The 21796-nt window shown below is 52.2% G+C and overlaps 1 protein-coding gene and 2 pseudogenes across 1 annotated transcript; all 3 read right to left on the bottom strand.

Moving 5' to 3' along the window:
- Window positions 1-6960: 6960 nt before the first annotated feature.
- LOC142364365 (feather keratin Cos2-3-like) lies at window positions 6961-7772 on the bottom strand (annotated as a pseudogene).
- Window positions 7773-11905: 4133 nt separating this feature from the next.
- LOC142364280 (cyclin-Y-like protein 1) lies at window positions 11906-14539 on the bottom strand. The gene is given in 11 exon segments (XM_075443586.1): window positions 11906-12034; window positions 12401-12581; window positions 12583-12667; window positions 12670-12767; window positions 12769-12889; window positions 12892-13023; window positions 13026-13168; window positions 13216-13226; window positions 13459-13503; window positions 13710-13848; window positions 14472-14539. Coding segments are annotated over 11 exon segments (1152 nt in total).
- Window positions 14540-15097: 558 nt separating this feature from the next.
- Window positions 15098-15854, bottom strand: LOC142364279 (feather keratin Cos1-2-like; annotated as a pseudogene).
- Between the last annotated feature and the right edge of the window lie 5942 nt (window positions 15855-21796).

The raw sequence follows: 21796 nt of genomic DNA, 5'->3' as shown, positions 1-21796 counted from the left end.
TTCTGTGATTCTACGATTCTATGAACTAGAAGAAGTATCTACCAGGACTAAAAAATATTTATACTGGGTTGTCCTGTGTTTGGCCAGGACTGGGTTAATTTTCACCGGAATCCAGGAAGGAGCACAGGTGGGCTAGCTGACCCAACCTGGCCAAACAGAGCAGGGTTTTCCATGCCATGTGCCGTCATGCTGGGTTCCGGTGAGCTGGAGTGGCGGGAACTCACTTGCGGCTCGGGAGCGCGCGGCGGCAGTCTGGGAGAGAGCAGCTCTGTTCTACGGGCTCTGTTCTGCGGGTTTGTTTTGTGTTATCTCTTTATCTGTATCGTTCTTGTTCCTGTTCCCTTTGTTTGCTGTTCTGTTAAACTGCCCTTATCCCAACCCACCAGTTTTCTGCCTGTTTCTTTCCATTCTGCTCCGCACCCCGGCGGGGGGAGTGGCGGCTGCGTTGGCGCTTTTGTTGCCAGCCGCAGCCAAACCATAACATGGGTACCTCTAGGGAACTCTGAAAACTCTATTTGCCAGTACCGCCCGGGTGTTATTCCTTGTTTTAAATTTCCTCCTTTTGTTTTCTTTTCTACTTTTGGGTTGTTCTGGGTTTTTTTGCATCTGAATCTGCTCTTTATTTTTCTTTGATTATGTCACTATTCCCTTTTTGTTGAGTTCTCGGTATGAGGTGAAGTTAATGGGGGACCAGCAAAACCACCACCATGGACTTCCGGAGGACAGACTTTGGCCTGTTCAGGACGCTGGTTGAGAGGGTCCCCTGGGAGAAAGTCCTGAAGGGCAAAGGGGTCCGGGAATGCTGGACATTCTTCAAGGAGGAAGTTACAGCCACAGGAGCAGGCTGTTCCCATGTGCCGAGAGACGAACGGGTGGGGAAGACGACCGGCCTGGCTGAACAGTCAGTTTTTCTGGGACTCAGAAAAAAAAGGAGGGTCTACCACTTTTGGAAGAAAGGGTGGGCGACTCAAGAGGAGTACAGGGGTCTCGTTAGGTCTTGCAGAGGGGAAATTAGAAAGGCAAAAGGCCAGCTAGAACTCAGGCTGGCCACTGTTGTAGGGGACAACAAAGAATGTTTTTACAAATGCATTAACAAGGAAAAGAGGGCCCAGGAGAAACTCAGTCCCTGATTGGATACGCAGGGGAATATTGCCACCAAGGATGAGGAAAAGGCTGAGGTACTTCATGTCTTCTTCGCCTCAGTCTTTAATAGTCACACTGGTTATCCCCAGGGTAGTCAGCCCCCAGTGCTGTAAGATAGGGAAGGAGACTGGAACGAACCTCCCATAATCCAGGAGGAAGCAGTTAATGACCTGCTATGCCCCCTGGACGCTTACAAGCCTATGGGGCCGGATGGGATACACCCAAGAGTACTAAGGGAGCTGGCAGAGGAGCTGAGCAAGCCACTCTCCATCATTTATCAGCAGTCATGGCTAACACGGGAGGTCCCTAATGAGTGGAGAATCACCAGTGTGACACACATCTACAAGAAGGGCCTTAAGGAGGATTCTGGGAACTACAGGCTGTCAGCCTGACCTTGGTGCCGGGCAAGATTATGGAGCAATTCATCCTGAGTGCGCTCATGGGGCATGTGAAGGACAACCAGTGCATCAGGCCCAGCCAGCATGGGTTCATGAAAGGCAGGTCCTGCTTGACCAACCTAATCTCCTTCTATGACCCAGTGACCCATCTAGTGGATGAGGGAAAGGCTGTGGATGTTGTCTACCTGGACTTTAGGAAGGCCTTTGAGACTGTTCCCCACAGCATCCTCCTGGAGAAACTGGCTGCTCATGGTTTGAATGGGTGTACTCATCGCTGGATAAAGAACTAGCTAAATGGCTGAGCCCAGAGAGTGGTGGTGAATGGTGAATCCAGCTGGCAGCTGATCACGAGTGGTGTTCTTCAGGGCTCAGTTTTCGGTCTGGTCTTGTTTAACATCTTTATCAAAGATCTGGATGAAAGGATTGAGTGCTCCATCAGGAATTTTGCAGATGACACCAACTTGGGTCGAAGCGTCGATCTGTTTGAGGGTAGGAAGATTCTGCAGAGAGATCTGGACAGTCTGGATCGATGGGCCGAGGCCAACTGTATGAGTTTCAACAAGACTAAATGCCGGGTCCTGCACTTCGGTAACCCCATGCAATGCTACAGGCTTGGGGAAGAGTGGCAGGAAAGCTGCCTGGCGGAAAAAGATCTTGGGTGTTGTGCAGCCTGCTGTAGGTGACCCTGCTTCGGCAGGGGGATTGGACTAGGTGACCCACAGATATTCCCCGAACATTCTGTGATTCTGTGATTCTGTGTTGGTTGACAGCTGGCTGAACATGAGCCGGTAGCGTGCCCAGGTGGCCAAGAAGGCCAAAGGCATCCTGGCTTGTATCAGGAATGGTGTGGCCAGCAGGAGGAGGGAGGTGACCATGCCCCTGTACTCGGCACTGGTGAGGCCGCACCTCGAATACTGTGTTCAGTTTTGGGCCCCTCACTACAAGAAGGACATTGAGGGGCTGGTGAGGGGTCTAGAGAACAAGTCTTACGAGGAGCAGCTGAGGGAGCTGGGGCTGTTTAGTGTGGAGAAGAGGAGGCTGAGGGGGGACCTTATTGCTCTCCACAACTACCTGAAAGGAGATTGAGTGAGGCAGGTGTTGGTCTCTTCTCCCAACTAACTAGCAATAGGACGAGAGGCAATGGCCTCAAGTTGGGTCAAGGGAGGTTTAAATTAGATACTAGTAAAAATGTCTTTACTGAAAGAGCGGTCAGGCATTGGAACAGGCTGCCCAGGGCAGTGGTAGAGTCACCATGCCTGGAGGTGTTCAAAAAACTTGTAGATATGGCGCTTCAGGATATGGATTAGTAGGCATGGTGGTGTTGGGTGGATGGATGGACTTGATGATCATAGAGGACTTTTCCAGCCTTAATGATTCTATGAATTTATGGCTACTATGAGTTTCTCCAGCATTTCCTCGCATAATATTTCATAAAAAACAGATGGGTGTTTGTTGTCTGCCTATAGTATTTCATACAACTTTGCCCAATCCTGTGGTTTCTGGATTTCGTGTTGGATACCATTTAGAATAAATTTTTGGTATTCTTTATTTTCTTTTTTATTTATGCAACCTGGGATCCTATCTTGGGAGATAGGTATCAGACAGTGTCTCAGGACAACTTAGTTCAGGTAACGACAGCATAAACAACATTTCCCTGTGCCTCCTCGACCTCCTGCTGGGTAGGTGCAGTCAGCAGGTTGTTGCCAGCAGAAGGGGACAGCTCACACCTTGGGGACAGGCTGCACTCCTCCCAGTGCTGCTCCACACTCCCCTGGGAAGGCAGGGGGCTGTGCCCGTACCCCTGAGGCAGCACAGCAAATGCACAAGAGCAGCCTCTGGCTGCGCTGGCAGGGTGATGCTATGGGGAGCAACTGCAGCCCCATGAGGATGGCTGTGCCCAAAAAGCCGGTAACCCATGGTGCTATGCCAGGACCCAGCCCCTTTCTTTATATGCCGGCCAGGGTTCTTGAAAGACAAATGTGGCTGCTGAACAGCCGTAGCTTCTAATGACATTCTGCTTTTTGGAGAGGTGTCAGCATGCCCTGGGAGGACAGCCAGTCCTGCTCTGAGGCTGCAGTCCTGGAGGGAGCGGCCTGCACATGGTGGGGGCACAATCCTCCCCACTACGACCTGAGCAGATATGGAATGAAGATTTTCCCCCGCTGCGTATCAACAGTCTTTCCTGCTGATGGATCATGCTCTGTGATACATACCAGGGCAGTCCCTGAGCCCACCCCAAGCTGTAAGCAGCAGGTATCCTCCTGGGTGCAAGGTTAGAAAGACTTTGAGACAATTTTTGGCTGCATCCTCACCCTGATTTTGTTAACATTGATCACTGTCTTCTTGGGCAGGTTTCCATGAATTAGGGTTACCTCTGCCCTGGAATGCAGCAGAGCCACAACCTGTTGCTTGTTATGCTGGCTCCACAGTGTTACCAGCAGAAGGCGGGACTTCTTTCCCTGGGCTTGTTCTCAGGGAATAGGGCTGCCATCTCCATGTGCACCCTGCTCCATGCCCCCACCCCACCTTTTGCTGCCCAGATCCCTTTGAGCTGCTACACCTGCATCTTACACAGGGCCCCTGGTTCAGCTCCAATCAGGGCACAGCACACCACACAGATCCTGCCCATTAAACGATTGCCCTGATTTGATCAATAAAACCTTCAGACAATTGTCATCAGATAAAAGAGCTCTATACATAATTTCTGCTGTTAAACAGAAAGGATGTCCACATGAGAACTTCTTACTGCCCTTTTAGCTATAGGCAAGGACAGACAGGTACTGTAATTACTGGTACGGAGCAGGAGCTGCCTCCAGGCTCACTGGTTACAATCAACTGGCTGAGTTGGTCGTCTGTCCAAAGAGTCTGTTCAGCACAACGTGGCCCTGAAGGCCAAGCTCTGCATATAGCACAGCAGAGGCCAGGGCCTCCTCAGCTTATCTGTTACATGGGTCACTAATACCCTGATGTACGGTGATATTTGTGTGAGAGTCATGGCACCCTGCCCATTATTTCCTGCCTGTGAACAAATACCAGCTCTCGAACCTGCTCAGAGCAGGTTTTGCATCCTTCTTTCTTCGGGTGTAAATCGAGGCGCTGAGCAGCGGAGTAAGAACAGTGTAAATAATAGCCACTCCTCTGCCTAGTGACCCTTTGGAGGAGGCTCCCATGAAGGTGAAGACACCTGGGCAATAGAAAGAGGCCACAGAAATGACATGGGACACACAGCTTGAGACAGCTCAGTGCCTGCCTTCTGAAATTGGAGTCACAGCATCATTCAAATCACCATTAGGAAAAAAACATCCTCTGCAAGAATGCGCTTCATTTGGAGTGTAAAACTTGCATGGGTCCTGTACCCCTTTCCTACCTTTCCAAGATCTCCTCAGTTGTGCAGCCAGACTAGAGGTCATGCCAAGAGCCAATAGCAGTACTCTGGCAGTGCTTTGGCAAAAGGGCTTACTCATCTGTCAGATGAAATGCCATCCTCTTCAAGAAGGACAACTGCAGATGGTATCATCATTGCAAAGGACCTGAGGGACCTTCTGCTTGTTACGAGGTTTAGTGCAGTAGGGTTAGGAAGTCCAGCTGTGCTGCTGTTGATGGTGGTTAGTAATAGCACTGTGAGGGAAAAAGGATTTCAGACATGCAAGAGAAAAGCCCTATAAAGCTTTTGGCCTTCAGTCATTCTGAGATATGCTTCATGAGCCATAATTCCCTGTCGTAGCTTAACCTAGCAACTAGCAACCAGGACCAGACAACCCTCTGGGCTGGGGATGAGGATGGGATGGGGAGGAGAACGAACAAAAGGTAAAATTCGTGTGTTGAGATGAAGACAGTTTAATAAGACAACAAAGGCAATATTAATACTAATATACATAATAATAATAATGATGCAATACAAGCGGTACAGAATATGATTTTTTCTCACCATCTGATGTCTGTGTAGCCAGTCCCTGAACAACAATCATGGAACCCACAGATTTCCTGGAGCCCATAAATTTAGCGGAATTCACCAAACTCATGAACTTCAGCAACCTTGTCAAACTCACGGAACCAAAAAGGCCAAATTCATGGAACCAAAAAGATCAAACTCCCGGAAAAGACTGAACTCCCGGAAAAGACCGTATTCCTGCCCCCCCAAAAAAACTCCCATTAATAAATTGAGAATGGCATCTATGGTATGGAAAATTTCCATTGGCCAGCTTGGGGTAACTGTCTGGCTGTGCTCCCTCCCAGCTCCTGCACTTCTGATTGTTAGCTGGATATAGGAAACTGAAAAAAGTTCATGATTACTTAGCAAGAAAGAAAATCATCAGTGCTATCCACTTTCTTCTCCTACTCCATGCAAAACAGAGTAGCTACTGAGAGCAAAATAACTCCATCCCTGCCAGAATGAGGACATTCCCTCTTGATGGAGGACTTACTTGTGGGGATTTCCATCCTTCCACTTTCACTCTTTCCACTCTTTCACTGTCTGCATTTCTGTGCTGACTGCCCTCAGTTCCCACAAACTTAGCTCTGATGTCAAGCCTCAACTCATTCAGTGTCATGGGCAAATATTCCCTGCTACTACTGCCGATGTCTGCTGGCCATGGCCCCGCAAGTGGGTCTTGGAGAGGAGAGAAAGGGGGAGTAATAGCTGTCCCCCATCCCAAGGGCTCTTCCTTCCGTTGTTACTCTTGCATTCTGCAGAGAAAATCATCCTCCAGAGCCCCACACTCACCTCCTGTCACCCCAGCGCAGCTCCAGCCATAGCAAGAGGAACACCCTTCCTCTGGAGCTCATGGGGATGCTGAGCCTGCAGGGCTTCGTCCCTTTCTGGGCATTTGTCGGCAGAGGCACAACAAGGCAAGACCTGATGGTCACTGGCACCACAGCACCCCTGGATGTCCTCCTCATCTCCAAGGGTTGGTGCCCAAAGGAGGAGCCACCGCAGGGTGTCCAAAACCTCTGTGAATGCAGAATGGTCTCCTTGTGCCCTCACCCCCTTCCACCCCAGAGCAACACCCTTCTCCTTTGGCAGTGGTGAGTGTCTACAGAGGGAAGGAACACATGGAGACCACGTTTGAATACAGCACAACTTTAATGAGTCAAAAGAGGGAAAAAAAATACTTCATTGGAAGCCAGTGGGGCAGGGAGCCCCAGAGGAAGCCAAGAGTCTGTGGGCCTTGGCCGTGGAGATGTTCCTGCATGATGCCCGTCTGCCTGACCCGTAGAGGGAGACGAGATCAATAGTTCCCACCAGGCTGGCCTTGGAGGAAAGTTATTGCCAATGGGAATCAAAGGAAACAATGAAACAGGAGAGAAAGGCGAAGCCATTCAGCTACACAGAAAACACCCTCAAAATCCAGATCCTTAGCAGAGCACCATGTTCTGAGTTCCTGGAGGAGTCTCCTCTGGGGCACTCCCAGCATCTTTATCAGGCAAGGTACCTTCTGCCAGAGTAGCGGCTGGAAATGCCAGAGAGATCACAGCACCCAGAGGTGATGGGCACTCCATCACAGCTGAGGATGCTGCCAACAGCAGCAGAGGTGGAGGAGCCCACAACAGTGTTCTGTGGGTAGGAGCTGAGGATGGGGCCGGGCAGGGTCACCACCACAGCAGGAGGCTCGATGACGACGGTGGAGTTCTGGCACTGCCTGACACAGGGCTCATTGCAGCTGTTGGCCAGTGGGGTTGGGCCGCAGGGCCGGCATGGCAGGCATGGGTTGTAGCAGGACATGTCTCTGGTCTGGAGGTACAGCTGTGAGAGAAGAGAGAGAGGAAATAGAGCACAGGGGTGTATGAGGAGCAGCCTGGTTATCCTGTCACAAAGGAACCAAGGTCGCTACTGAGTGGGGTGTCGGAGGCTCAGCCAGGAGCCACAGAGTCTTCATCACCCTAAAAAGAGCAGCATGGCCGAGTGAGGCTCTTTTCTAATTCATAAACCAAAAGCCCCCCTCAGCCACATTCCAGCCTCTCTCTATGCAGAACTTTTCCCCACTGCCCTCTGTCATGAGAAGAAGATCCAAAACACACGAAGGGACATAGCCACTATCAGCTGGGAGGTCCATTGAGGAGAGATCTCAGTTTGGAAGAGAAGGGGCTTCAGACTCACCTCGGTCCCAAGCAGAAGGAGCCAAGAGAAGTGGGTGAGAGAGCCGAGACTTGGGCTGACTTTTATACCTGCCCTTTCTTGCTGCAGGACCAGAGGCTCCCTTTGCAGAGGTAACAATTTTCTGACAAGTTCATCTTGCATGCAGACCATCACAGGTAATGATATGGGCTGTGCTTTTGTTTCCAACACTGCTGCCTTGTCATTTCCAGGTTTGTGCCATGCCCATTCTCCAATGAAGGCTTCTTTCAAGCACTGGGATGAAAGGTGCCAGGATTTCTAGGGCAGGAATGCAGCAGTGCTGGCAGCAGACTCAGCTCCGGTGCTGGAGGGGTCCACAGCAGGGAACTGACATTAAACATAAACACTCTGTTGGGGCAGTTTCAAGTGTTGTTCTTTTTCCTATATGTCTAGCAATCCACCACGGGCCACTTTGCTGGGGGATTGCCCTGTCCTCATCTTTCCCTCCCTTCTCAGCTCACCCCAGTTTTCCCCTGTTGTTGTCTCCCTGCGTGTGTGCGTTGTACTCCTAGGATCTGACCACACCCTGCCTAACACTCCCCCATTACTGCGGGTCCTCAGTAGTGTACAAATATCTTTATGTTCCTCTGTGTGTTCTTGTCTTTTGTGTACTTGTAAGCAGCCAGGTTAGGGCGGATGCATGTTGGAGCACACATTTGTGTATATTTCCGTGCTGGTGTGGCTGAGCCTCTGTGTGTGTGTGTGCCCTTGAGTGTCACTCATCAAGAGGGAATGTTCTGCTCATGGTAGGGATAGTCTCCGCTGCTCACTCCAGCAGCAACACAGAGCAGCAGATTCCCAGGGTCAGCAGGAGACTGAGTGTAGCTGACAGGCGATGGCGTCATACTGTTAGAGATCTGCCCAAGGAAGAGGCACTCACATGCAGCCTGTGTCTGCTGAGCCCTCCTTTTCCTGCCCATCCAGGTAAACCAAAGAACTGATAACTGCTTTGGACTTGAGCCCACCTAGATCTTCATGCCATGCATTGGAATCTCAGTCGGAGTGCCCAGCACCTCCCTCTGAGAGGCAAAGGACACTGGATCCAAGACCACATTCTCTAAAGCCTGCTGTTCTCTCACAGGCAAGTCCAGTCTAGACCCTCTTTCTGACAAGGGCCGTGCACAGTGGGTAAATTTTCTAAGCCCATCTCCCCTCCTGAAGATCTCTCAGCCTGAAGCTCAAGTCCAGCTTGCAGGCAGTGCAGCTGAGGACTTCTCCTTAGTGACCTTGGTGAGATCAGTGCCAGGGAGCTCCTCTGGGAGAGGTCAGACAGGGCTGACTCCTCTGTCCAGGGATCCAGTTTTGAGCAGAGGCTCTAGAGTAGCCGAGGCCACATCCCATTGCTTGCTCAGGAGGTAACAGGCACTGTGGGGAAGGCAAGGGCAGGGGAGGTGTGTACGTGTGTGAACATGAGAGAGCAGCGTGTCATTGCAGCAAAGAGGACACATGGCATCCTGAGCTGTGTTAGCCAAAATGTTGCCAGCAGGCCTGGGAAAGTGACCCTGACCTTCTGCCCCATCTGAGACCTTCTGAAGACATTGACGTACTGGAGCAAGTCCAGCAAAGGTCACCAAGTCAATCAGGGGGGTGACAAACATGACATATGAGGAGAGTCTGAGAGTAGTGGGCCACTCATCTTGGAGAAGAGATGTCATCAGGGTCAAGGCCCTGCCGCTGCACAAGTTGAACCTGGGTCTGTGCAGGCGCATTCTTGCTGGCGGACGGCGAGAGTCCATTTCCCAGGAGACCAAGTCGTGGCCGGGCAGAGCCAGCGAGCACTGCGAGGCCGGGCGAGAGCCCGAGCGGCGCCGGCGCCGGGCTGAGCCCCGGGGCGGAGCTGGCGGCGGCGGCGAGGGGAGGAGGCGGCGGAGAGGAGGCGGCGCGGGCGGAGCAGAGAGCGGGGGCTGGCGGGGGGCAGCGAGGCGCGGGCGGCGGAGCGGCGGGATGCGGCGGTGCCGGGGCGCGGGGCTGGCGGGGCTGGCCGCGGTGCTGCTGGGTGCGCGGGGCTGGCGGCGGTGGGCGGGGGCCGGGGGCTGTGCCCGGGCTGCTCCCCAGGGAGCCCAGCACGAACTCTTCCCTCTCCTTCTTCGGGGTGTCTTTCCCCGTCCCTGCCCCTCTGCCAGCTCTCCTCCCCCTTCCCAAGCCCTCCGAGTCCCCTCTTCTTGTTCTCCCCATTCCACCTCTCCTTCTCCTGTGCATTCGGCAGGTATTGCCCTGAATACAGCCCTGTGTCTTTCACTGGGACACTCATCCTACCGTGCATTCAGCATTTATTCTTCTGAATTCAACACTCCATCCTTCACTGCAGCACACTCCCCTCTCTTGTCTCCTCTCTCTCCCTCCCTTCACCCATCCAGCCCTCCCTCCCTCCACTCTCTACCTGACTTTCATTCTATCTCTGCCTGCATCAATTTTCAGTTCCCCCCCAGCTTTCTCCCCTCTCTCCACACACCCACACCGGGATCACTCTCCATGCCCCTCGACTGGCACATGTCCTCATCCATTCCAGTCTGTCTCACCTCCACTGTTCCTGACTACTTCTCTGGGAAAAAAGACATCAGAATTGGGCAGTCTTTCATGATCTTTGGCCTTTCCTTCTGCTTTCTCGGCAGTGGCTGTGGCCAGAGCCCAGGTGCAGCAGGAGCCATTGGCAGAGACCACCGAAGGCACCAACATCAGCATCAACTGCTCGCACCCCAACATTCAAGGCAGCGGGAATGTTCAGTGGTACCGTCAGCTTTCAGACCGGGCACCGTATCATATTGTAACAGGTTTCACTGGAGATAAACCAGTGCCGGACCCTCCGGGGCGGCTGTCGGTGGCGGCAGACCGCCGGTCCAGCGCCCTGTGGCTCGCCCGGCCCCGGCGCGGGGACGCGGCGGTGTATTACTGCGCCGTGGGAGACACGGGGAGAGGAGCCGGGGCTGCGGCCGGGCACGAACCGGCGCGGGCGGGGCCGGGCGTGTGTGTCGGGGATGGTGGGCACTCGAAGCCGGGCCCGCCAGGGGGCGCTGCCGCTCTGCCCGCCGGTTTCCCCGCCCTGTCGGCCCCGGTCCCCAGGGATCCGAAGGGCAAGATCCTCCTTCTGAAAGGGGCCAGTGTCAGTGGCTCCGGAGGTGGCTGACCCTGACTGTAGGGCAGTGCATGTTTGAACCTGGATGCCAGGGGCTTGCTTTCAGACCCTCAGGCTCAGTGTTAGGAAATTCCTGGCAGCCCATGACTGATTGGGTACATCAAGCACCGACCAGCCCCACCCACAGGCCCCTAAAGAGCATTTTGACAGAGATTTGCAGTGTTACTTGCTGTCTTAAGAAGTAAAGACTTCTACTGGATTTGCGTCAAGCCATCAGGTTACGTCCATGCCGTGATCCTGTGATGTAATGTTTTCTGTCCATTCCAGACATCAGTTTCTTCAGACATGGACTTAAATACTCCCATAGCACACTAAATGACAGTGCAGTCTTCTTATAACCAGTGCAGTAGCAGCTCCACTCTCCAGCAAAGTGCAAGCAGCACACACATGAGCCATTTCATTTACCTATTAACAACCTGTTCCTCTTGACCACTACTAATAACTGCAGGCACTTTCATCCTCTCTGGCAGCAGCTGGGGTTGTCTTGTCTCTAGATGGAGACATATTAAAATTAATTCCATTGTGTTTTTCCCCTCTTGAACTTCAGCCATAGCAGTTGATGTAAAGAGATGCTGTAGCTTTTCTTCTCCCATCTATTGGTGTGACAGTCAACCAAAATAAATGCAGACAATGAAAAGCTAAACTGAAGCAGAACCTTGCATGGGGCATCCATGGCCCATCGTTCCCTTGTTCTCTGTGGCAAGAGAGCACAGAACTCAGCCTTGTGTCAGCAGGTGTGTCATGTACACCACTGCCCCAGCTTCAGCTGCGATAGGGTTAGTTTTCACAAGAAGCTAGGAGGGGAGGGCAATCGCTGCCAGGGGAGGGTAATCGCTGCTCGGAGCTAGCTGGGCATTGGGCGGTGAGAAAATTGCACTGTGTGTTTCTTGCTTTCTGTATTCCTTTATCAGTAATGTCATTGTTCTTGTTCTCTTCCTTTGCTGTTCTGTTAAAGTGTCTTTACGCCAGCCCACAAGTTTTGCCTTTTTCTTGCCGGTCTCCTCCCCACCGCACCAGGAAGAGGAGCGATAGAGCGACTGCATGGTTCTTTGTTGCCAGCTGGGGCTAAGCAACAACATCCCACTGGATCATTGCCCTAATGTGTCACTGAGGACATTATACATTCCAGTGGGAGCTGGGCTTCTCCTCCTGCTCATCTGGTATTATGAACTGGTGCAAAGGTAGCTCCTCAAGCAAAACATCTCCATGAAAACTAGGACCTACTAGAGAGAGTCCAGCAGAGGTCTACGAAAAACATTAGGGCACGGGAGCATCTTTCTTATGAGAAAATACTGAGGGAGCTGGGCTTGTTTAGCCTGAAGAAGACTGAGAGGGGATCTCACAAATGCTTGGAAATATCTTAAGGGTGGGTATCAAGAGGATGTGGCTAAACTCTTTTCCGGGGTGCCCAGTGACAGGACAAGGGGCAACAAGCACAAACTGATGCATAGAAAGTTCCACCTGAACACGAGGAAGAACTTGCTTAACTTGAGGGTGATGGAGCACGGGAAGAAGCAGCCCAGAGATGTTGTGGATTCTCCTTCTCTGGAGATATTCAAACCCCGCCTGAAGGATGTCCTGTGCAGCCTGCTCTAGGTGAACCTGCTTTACCATGGGAGTTTGACTAGATGATCCCGAGAGGTCCCTTCCAAACCCCACCATTCTGTGATTCCTTGATTCTGTGATCCCTGCTTTAGAAGCCAGCGTTCTAGCTCCTTGGACTTTCTCCTTACAGCTAGCAGGGCGTATTTCAATCTCTATATAGGCTGAAAGCCTTTCCAAGTACACCAAATTGCATCTTCAACTGGGAAGCACTGAAACGGGTCTGAACCAACCAGGTGATGCGCTTGTGATCAGCGCCACGCCTGTAGTAGCCATCGGAACTTCTTCCTGTGGGAGAGGATGAGATTTTTCCTCAGAAAGATCCAATCCTCTCTCTGAATCTCTGTCCTTTTCATGGTAGTCTATTGGCAGTGTCGCACTTTGTTGTGCTTCTGAGGTTAGGTTGACTGACTATGCAGCCGTCTGCAAATATTGTTGAGCATGAGGTGTATATTTCTGCAAGCTGCCCAGGAGAAATTCGGTTGATACAGTTCTTCACCTTTTCTCTTGCACATCGGTTTGAGATTTCTCTAGGAAGATTGTGCTTGCTCTGGGATGATCAGATGGATTAGATTCCAAGGCTGAATCACCTAGGAAGACCTGCTTGCTGATGTGCTGGAGGTGGGGCTGAATCCGCTGGCATACGAGTCCTCTGACTCGGCCTCTGTTGATCCTGATCTGCTGCCTACTGCCACCACCTTGTGCATGTCAAAGAGGACCAAAGGGCTGGAAAACTTGTCCTGTGAGGAAAGAATGAAGGAGTTCAGTCTTTTCTTCCTGAAGAACAGAAAGCTCAGGGAGACCGCATCACAGTCATCCGCTACTTAAAGAGCAGCTGCAAAGAGAAAGGAGGCTCACTCATCACAAGAAGCCACATGGAGCAGATGAGGGGCAGTGACCAATTTCCATCAGCCAGGGACCGCAGTGCTGGGAAGGCCCTGGCCTGCATGTGAGGAGCAGTGGTGGTGTGATCAGAGCTCAGAGCACTTGGGGAGCCTGGGCAGCTTGGTATGGGCAAGGTCATTCGCAGCGTTTGTGCTACGCTTGGGTTGGTACCTGTCCTGTACCTTGGTGTTCCTGGGGCGCGACCGTTTCTCGACCTGTGGGGATACCTGTGAGGGTCACGCACACAGTGAGCAGGACCTGGAGATGCCTGGGTGCTGGCAACTGACTCCAGTGCTGGGACGGCAGGTCTCATCAAGGAGCAGGTGACGCCTTGAATTCTGGGCACAGCAAGAAGGTGCCCAGTGAGATGGAGAAAGATGGTGCCTCAGCCCCAAAACCATAGGCTGGAGGAGAATTGTGAGTGAAACTTCACGTGGTTTGGGGGGGACTGTGTGCCTGAGCCATTGATTTGAGCCCAGCTGGCCAAGGCCTTCTTTGGTCCAGCTGGTGCCCAAGAATACCAGGCAAAGCAAGAGGGCTGAGAATGGTCCAGCAGAGAGAGATGAGAGAAGCTGCTGAGCACAGAAAAGGGTCCCACTGTCACCACAATGTCCCAGTGGGAATGGAGGGGGTAACAGCTCTTGCACAGAGCCTTTCTGGAGTTGGTAGTGAGTCTGGCAGTGGTGGAGCCTGAGAAGCCCAGGCAAGCTGCCCCAGGCTTGGAGGAGACCAAGGACCAGAGAGCAGCCATGGGTGTCTGGGCACTGGGTACTCTCCTGGAGCTGCAGTGGCCCATGGGGCTGTTGGATTCACAAGGAGTGGTGACTCCATTGTGTGGCTGATACCAGTACCAGCTGGTGAATTGCCTCAGCCCTGCAAATCTGGAGAGCAGTTGGGCCCTGCCAGGCGCTCAGGGACTGTATGAGGTACCTATATCATTTGTCTGTGCTTTTGTGCTGTGGCCGTGGACCCGAGACGAGGCAATGGAAAGAAAGTCATGAGGGAGATGAGGCTGTGGGCTGTCGACAGCTATTATTGTCTCTAGATGCCCACTTCTGCCACCTTTTGGAGCCATTGTCTACCTGAGCCACCTCCTGCAGCACACCTCCATCCAGGCCTAGACGACATCCCTTCCTTACAAGCCAGACTGCTGCTGACCTCATCCCTTGGCATCCCGCAGCCATAGGCTCCTCACTCGAGGACAGCAGTTGTTGGGCTCCCCATTGACAGAACCTGCTCCAGGGCCCAGTGCTCCAGGCCCATCTGGGAACACATGCAGCAAGGCTGACTGATGGCCATTGTCTGTGGAGTAGCCAGGAATGTCTTCCTCAGGTCCAAGGGACAGGGCACAGCAGGCAACCCAGTGCACCTAGTCCTCCTCTCTCTTTCCTCTGGGATTGAGGAAGGGTCTTCTTTTTCACCCAACCTAATCCTCTCCAAAAAGACACTTTTTTCTTAAACACAATGGAAGAATTGCTTCAGAAGAAAATAGGACTCAGAGGCTCAGGTTTGGATGCAGCACAACTTTAATGAGTCTAAAAAAGAAAAGGAGGTGGCTCATAGGGAGCACCAGGGGCAGCCACTGAGATGCGGTGGAGCTCCTGCAGGGTGTCCATCTGCCTGCCCTGCAGAGGGAGGGAGGTGAACACATCTCCACCAGGCTGGCACTGGGAGACAGCGACAGCATAGGAAAGAGAGAGAGGAGAGTGGAAGAAGGAAAGATTGGCCCGAATCTCTAAATGCAATGTCCCAAGTTATCTTCTGTCCAGCACCATGTTCTGAGGTCTTGGAGGTTCTTGCCCGGGGACATCGCCAGCAGCTTTAGCAGGGTCGACATCTGCTGCCACAGTAGCGGCTGGTAATGCAGGAGAGGTCAAAGCCCCCAGAAGAGATTGGCACTCCGTCACAGCTGAGGATGCTGCCAACAGCGGCGGAGGTGGAGGATCCCACAACGGTGTTCTGCGGGAAGGAGCTGAGGATGGGTCCGGGCAGGGTCACCACCACGGGAGAGGGCTCAATGACGACATTGGAGCTCTGGCACTGCCTGACACAGGGCTCATTGCAGCTGTTGGCCAGCGGGGTCGGGCCACAGGGCTGGCATGGCGGGCACGGGGTGCAGCAGGACATGTCTCTAGGCTGGAGGGGCACCTGGCAGAAAGGGCAGGGGGAAGCAGAAAACAGAAACACATGAGCAGCAGCACTGCACCCAACCATGGAAAAGCCATGGCCCCTATGGGCCCGGCATAGGCTATGCAGCTGAAAGCCCAGGAACAACAACAACTAAGCACCAGGCTCTCTCAGGGGAAGATGTTCTCTGCCCTTCCCTCTCCCATGAGAAACAGCTCCCAGCCATGGGCTAGGACAGCCCCTGTCAGCTGAGCCAGATATCAAGGAAAGAATTGGTCTTGAAGGAGGACGAGAAGAGGCCTCAGACTCACCTGATTCCCAACAAGAAGGAGGCAAGGGAAGTGAATGAGTGAGCCAAGAGTTGTACTGCCTTTTGTAGTAGTCCTGCACTGCCTCAGGCCCAGAGGCAGCCTTTGGGGAAGTAATAATTTTCTGACAAGTTCACGTGAAACGCAAATCAACTCAGCTAATCGCATGGGCTGTGTCCTGGCTTCCTGCGCTGCTGCCTTTTCATTTCCTGGATAATGCCACGTGCTTCCCCATAGGAAGGCTTCTGTAATTTCCAGAATGAGAGTCTGTTGAATTTCCAGGACAGAAAGACATGATTGCAGGCAGAAGACTCAGCTCAAGTGCCGGTGGCATCCCGTGCAGGTAGGTGACATGCACCTGGGTCATTCCTGTGGGCTTGTTTGTGGCAAAGTTGTCAGGAAACAGGCAGTGCTCTCCCGCTTCCTGTCTGCATGCACAAGAATTCCCATGTAAGATGACATGCCACATCCTTTTCTCTTGCTCCTCCCACCTCTCTCTGGTGGTTGCTCCTTGTTGCACGCAGGTGGGCTTCTGCTGGGAGTGTTGGACCCTACTGCAACACTCCCAATGCTGTTGGGAACATTTTACTGGGCTCATTTGCCTCATTCCCTCCCTGTGCAGTCCCTGCAGGTCACCAGGAGCACGTCTGGGGCCTGCGTTTTCTCCCAGGGTGCTTGACTCCGGTTCTGTCAGAGTGGTCCCAGCATCTCCTCAGCAGAGTCCACAGTTGCTGATATTTTCCTGCTTTTATTTTCGTTAGTGCTGGACTATAGGCTGGCTTTATGTGAGCACACAGACTTTTGCATTATTCCATGAAGGTGTGCATGAGCACATGTGTGTCTGTCTGTACTTGTGTGACACTCCAAGAGGGCATATTCAGGTCAGAGTAGGTAGACCTTTCCTTGGTGTGTTGACAAGATACACAGAGTAGCAGGTTCCTCCTGACATAATTAACGGTGGCTGAATGGAATCTACAGCTGACTGGTTATGGCTTCACCCTGGTACGGAGGTTCACTGAGAACTAGCAATGAAATGCAGTGTCTGCCTCCTGCACCCATCATTTCTTGCTTTGTGAAGAAAGAAAGGCCAAGCAAGCCTGCCTACTTCATGTAGACCTGTGTCACTGAGTGGAGCCCCTTAGGGTGCAGTGTTGCTGGTCACTGGGCTAGGACACAGGCTCCTCATGTACATGTCAATGCCAGATGCGCTTTTACAGCTCATCAGCCTGCTGATGAGCTAGGCAAGGGCCAAGACCTCACACCAAATGGGTATTGGACTAAAGGGACAGGGGTGCAGATGTTGCTTGGCTTTGAGATACAGCACTGATACAACCCAGAGGTAGCTCAGCTGAGGGCCCCCTTCCCTTTGTTGGCCTTGCTGAGACCATTCCCAGGTAGTGCTGCTGGGAGGCTTCAGCCAGGACTGACTCCCTTTCCCATGGGAGGAGCTTCCCATGGGTGCACTGAAGTTCGAATGCTTGGCCCCAACCGGAGTTACAGCTCCAGTGGTGACACATTTGTGCCTGTGTCTGGACATGGATAGCACTGATCGCACTTCGGACCCTGACATGCACGTGACTTCCCAGCTTGACCTGAGACCTTCCTCATCTCTATGAGCACACCTGGTGATCATTGGACTTTGCATAACCTCAATTACTATCAGGAGACCTCATTCTGAACTCTGACTGACTGACAACTTGAAAGTCTTTGCACACTTGCAGAGCTATGATCTTGTTGGGGTTTTGCAGAAAAGCTGGGATAGCTCTCGTGTCTGGAGTTTGCAAAACAGAAGGCAAAGCTGTAACCCTGCACTTCATAAGAGAAGATTTTTGTCCCCTTGGGGATCTGCCAGATAGAATTTCTTGGGGAAAGTGCCCTGGGAGGTCAAAGAGGCCAAAGAGAATAATGTGAAATACAGCAGTTAGGATTCGATGATAATAGCATTATGGAAATAACTATAACCAGCTCCATCCGTTCAACTTGCCGAAGACATGAAAAGGATCTACCGAGGACATTAGATGGTGGTATTTGTGGAGCATTTCTTTCCAAATCTTTAAGCATGACTAATCATATTATTTCTCTTAAGATTATTCAAAGTTGCATCTACACCTTATTGAAGCCTGAACTGTTGTTTATCTGGTGAGTTTGTTATTAACATAAATTTATTTTATTCTCTGTTTTTCCCACTCATATGAAGTAAGATTTTGGTAGTGGTGTGGAGGTTGCAATTGTGTCCTCTTGTGAGAAGAGTCCAGGCACTGCCCCCGTGCCTGACAGAGCCAGTTCCAACCACCTCCAAAAAGGAGTGAATGCTGGCTCAAACTCAGCCATTTAACCACTTAGGGAAAAACACCTTTTGTCTCCTTTCCCCAGCAGAAACTTCACACCAGACATGTGTCTTGCCCATTCGTAGTCTCCATTCCCCCTGTTATGACAGCAGGTTGTAACAAATCAGCCCTTTTGTTGTGGCAACAGACAATAGAGCAGGTTCAGGCTGGGCCATAACAGTTTCTTTATTTTTTTTTTCTGCAAGACACCTCAGCCCTGAAAATCTGTGTAATGAACCGCTGGGCTGCACAGTGTGGGTGTGACGGAAGAACAGGGAACTTGCCCTAGCTGTCCTTGCCCTTGGATGCATGCCATAATCCCTCTTTCTGGAGACGGGGGTTGAAGGTGAGGAGGAGGAGGTTCTGGTCTCTAGCCAAGGTGATTTGTCCTCCCATCGCCTCCTTCCATCCTCACGACCATCTTCTGCCTGAGCCTTCTGCCCCAGCACAGCTCCATCCAGAGCAAGACAAACTGCCTTGAGGGCTTGTGGGGCTGCTGAACTCCCAGAGCCTCCTGCAGTCCTGGGGTCCTCCCATGAAGACAGAACAAGTTGGGATCACCATCTGTAGGGTATGCTCGGAGACTAAGGGGAATATTTCTGGGTAGAGATGCAGCAAGGGAAGGGTTGATGGTCACTGGCTGTGGAGTAGCCAGAGATGTTGTCCTCAGCTTCAAGGGCAGGGACTGAAGGAGGCCCACAGACTGTTTCCTGCCCTCTCAGTCCTCTCAGAATGAGAAAGCGTCCCAGCATACCTCCTGCTCTCTGGACAGCTTTAGAGATGATCCAGAGAGGAAAGGACCACACAGAGCTGGAGGCTGGAATGCAGCAGAGTTTAATGAGTCCAAAGAAGGAAACAAGATGTCTCGGAGGGGAGTCCACAGGGAAAGGATCACCATGGGCAGCCAAGAGTCAGTGCCCCATGATCAAGGGACAGTTTCCACAGGGTAGTCCTCTGTCTGCCCCACACACGGAGAGGGACAGGCAGGTCCCCCTTAAGCTGGCTTTGGTGGGTCTCATGGACAAGTGAGCAGAAAGCAACAAAGGAAATGGAGGGAAAGGAGACAGTGGAGGGAGGGGATGAGAGGCAATGGCCATGTTTTCAGCAAGCCCAAGTTGGCCCCTTCCAAAGGGCTGACACTGTTTGCAGGAGCAGTGGGGCATGCTCAGCCCCTCTCAGAGCAAGGGCCATGACCTCCGTTGTTCAGTCTAGCATCATCTTCTGGGTTCCTGGGGCTCCTTGTCTGTGCTGTCACCAGTGGCTTTAGCAAGGGGGACACCTTCTGCTGCCACAGTATTGGCTGGTGATGCAGGAGAGGTCACAGCACTCAGAGTTGATGGGGACTCCGTTACAGCTGAGGATGCTGCCAAGAGCAGCAGAGGTGGAGGAGCCCACAGCAGTGTTCTGCGGGAAGGAGCTGAGGATGCGGCCAGGAAGAATGAACACCACGTGAGAGGGCTCGTTGGCAACAGTGGAAGGCTTGCACTGCCTGACACAGGGCTCATTGCAGCTGTTGGCCAGTGGGGTTGGGCCGCAGGGCCAGCATGGCAGGCACCTGTTGTAGCAGGACATGTTTCTGGGCAGGTGGTACACCTGGGAGAGAGAGCAGGGAGGAAGCAGAGCACAGGGACATCTCAGGAACAGCCTGCAACCCCACCAAAAGGAAGCCAAGGAACATGCTGTGTGGGGAGGTGGAGGATGTGCAGGAGGGAACAGGGGCTTTTTTGCCTGAGCTCAGTGGGTTCATTTGGATAGCAGCCCTGCCCAGCGATCCTCCTGCCTAGCCTGTAGCAAAGAACCACCTCAGACCAGCCTAAGCCTCTCTCCATGACAGACTGTCTCTCCTCTGCCCTCTCCCACAACCACGATCTCAGAGCACTAACGTAAGACCAAGGGGTAGGCGTCAGCTGAGTGGTCCTTGAAGGCGAGACCCCATCCTACGGGAGGTGATGGAGGAGAAAGGGGGTTCCAACTCACCTGGCTCCCAAGGAGAAGGAGGTGACAGCAGTGGTTGAGAGAGCGGCAAGTTGGACTGACTTCTATATTGCCTTCACACTGCCTCAGGCACAAAGGCAGCTGCTGAATAAACAACAATTTTCCTGCACGCTCCTAAGAAACGGAAACTTCCCGGGTAATGACATGGCATGTGTTGCTATTTCCCCTCACACTTCCCTTGCATTTCCTGCTTTATGTAATGCCCAATCTGTCAGGGACGCTGCTTTTGACTGCTGGGATGAGAGGCCCCAGGATTTCTGGGGCAAGGATGCACCAGTGTGGGCAGAAGACATGGACTAAGTGCCAGATGGATCCAGTGGCGGCAGGTGATGCCAGCCTGGGGCACTTTGGTTTGGGGTTTTTTAATATCCTGGTGACAAGAAGGGCTCCAGGTGCTCCTAGCCTGCCAATTTAATTGTTCTGCTGGCAATTGACATTGTTTTCATGTAAGAACCAGTGGGCATAAAAGGAGCACTAAGACTCCACGCACCTTTTTTGATGTCTGCATGTTCCTTTTGATGTGTTGTTCTTATATAAACTGTTGAGAAGAAGAAAGAAAAAGAAACCATTTGTATCTTCTCTTCTAGAATTATTCAAGAAGACAAAATGAGGCTGGATGAGGCTTTCAGCATCTCATCTGATGAAAGATGTTCCTGCCCGTGACAGAGGAATTGCACAAGATGGTCTTTATAGGTGCCTTCCAAACCAAGCCATTGTGTGATTGTATCATTCTATGAAAATGAGATCTACATATGTAGGAGTGGGCAAGGTCCTTGAAGCCACACAAAGAGAGCTAATTCAAGGCTAGGAGAAATTAAATGCTGAAGTACCAGGCATGGGCAGATAATGTGGCTTGAATTATGTGGAAAATATTTGGTAAGAAGCACAAGCAGAATGAGAAGCAAGAAAGTTTGTCTCCTCCTTCTGAATGAGAAACTGACTGTCACTACAGTGTTGTTGGGTGATACAGAAAATACTGATCGACTCCAACCCATGTGAGATACCGCTCCAAGCAGCATGAGCTGTCAGACTTGAGCACCAGGACTGACATGAGCCTGCCATAGAAGATTGTACAGATAAGTCTCTGTATCTATTTGTGCACCGTTGTGCGTGTTGGGTATGTGTTAGTGCAGATGAGTATGTGTGTGTACGTAGTTGAGCCTGACCTCACAGCTGGTCCTAAGGCCCGTAGTGACACCCCTCCACAACAGTGCCAGGCACTGACGTGGTCTCAGCCCCTTGTTGTCTGAGGGGACACGGACAGAGCCACAGCACTCCAGTCTCATTGAGGAGTGCCCCAAACCCAGGTCAACTCTTTTCATGTTGCCTCCAGGCAGCCTTGAAGGACTGAGCTGTTTCCCAGGGTCCTTGCTCCTGACTCAAGTAAAAGCTTTGAAGTTACAGGATTCTGCTGGCTCTGTGGGGATGGGGGAGCCCTCTCCCGTGATTGGCCCTTGTCCAGACCTAGGAGCTACGGGGAAAGGAATGAGCACCTGGGCAGGCTGGGAGGAGGAAGGTGGTGAACATCAGGGCTGGAGCCAATGGCACCAGAAAACAGCCCCAACACTGGAAAGAGACGAGGATCCCCTCCAGCAGCAGCACTATAGGAATCCGGCTGTGGCATAAGCTCCTCCCCCAAAACCTCAAACAGGAGATTGCCTGGAAACAGCAGTTCCCTGGCGTTTGTCCTTGGCTGAGATGCAGGACACCCAGCTTCAGGGCCCCTAGGTCTGGGGAAGGAGAGGGGAACTCCAGCATCATCT

Source organism: Opisthocomus hoazin, chromosome 26, assembly GCF_030867145.1.
Source record: "Opisthocomus hoazin isolate bOpiHoa1 chromosome 26, bOpiHoa1.hap1, whole genome shotgun sequence".
Classification (NCBI taxonomy): Eukaryota; Metazoa; Chordata; class Aves; order Opisthocomiformes; family Opisthocomidae; genus Opisthocomus; species Opisthocomus hoazin.
This window is presented reverse-complemented; position numbering and strand designations above follow the sequence as displayed.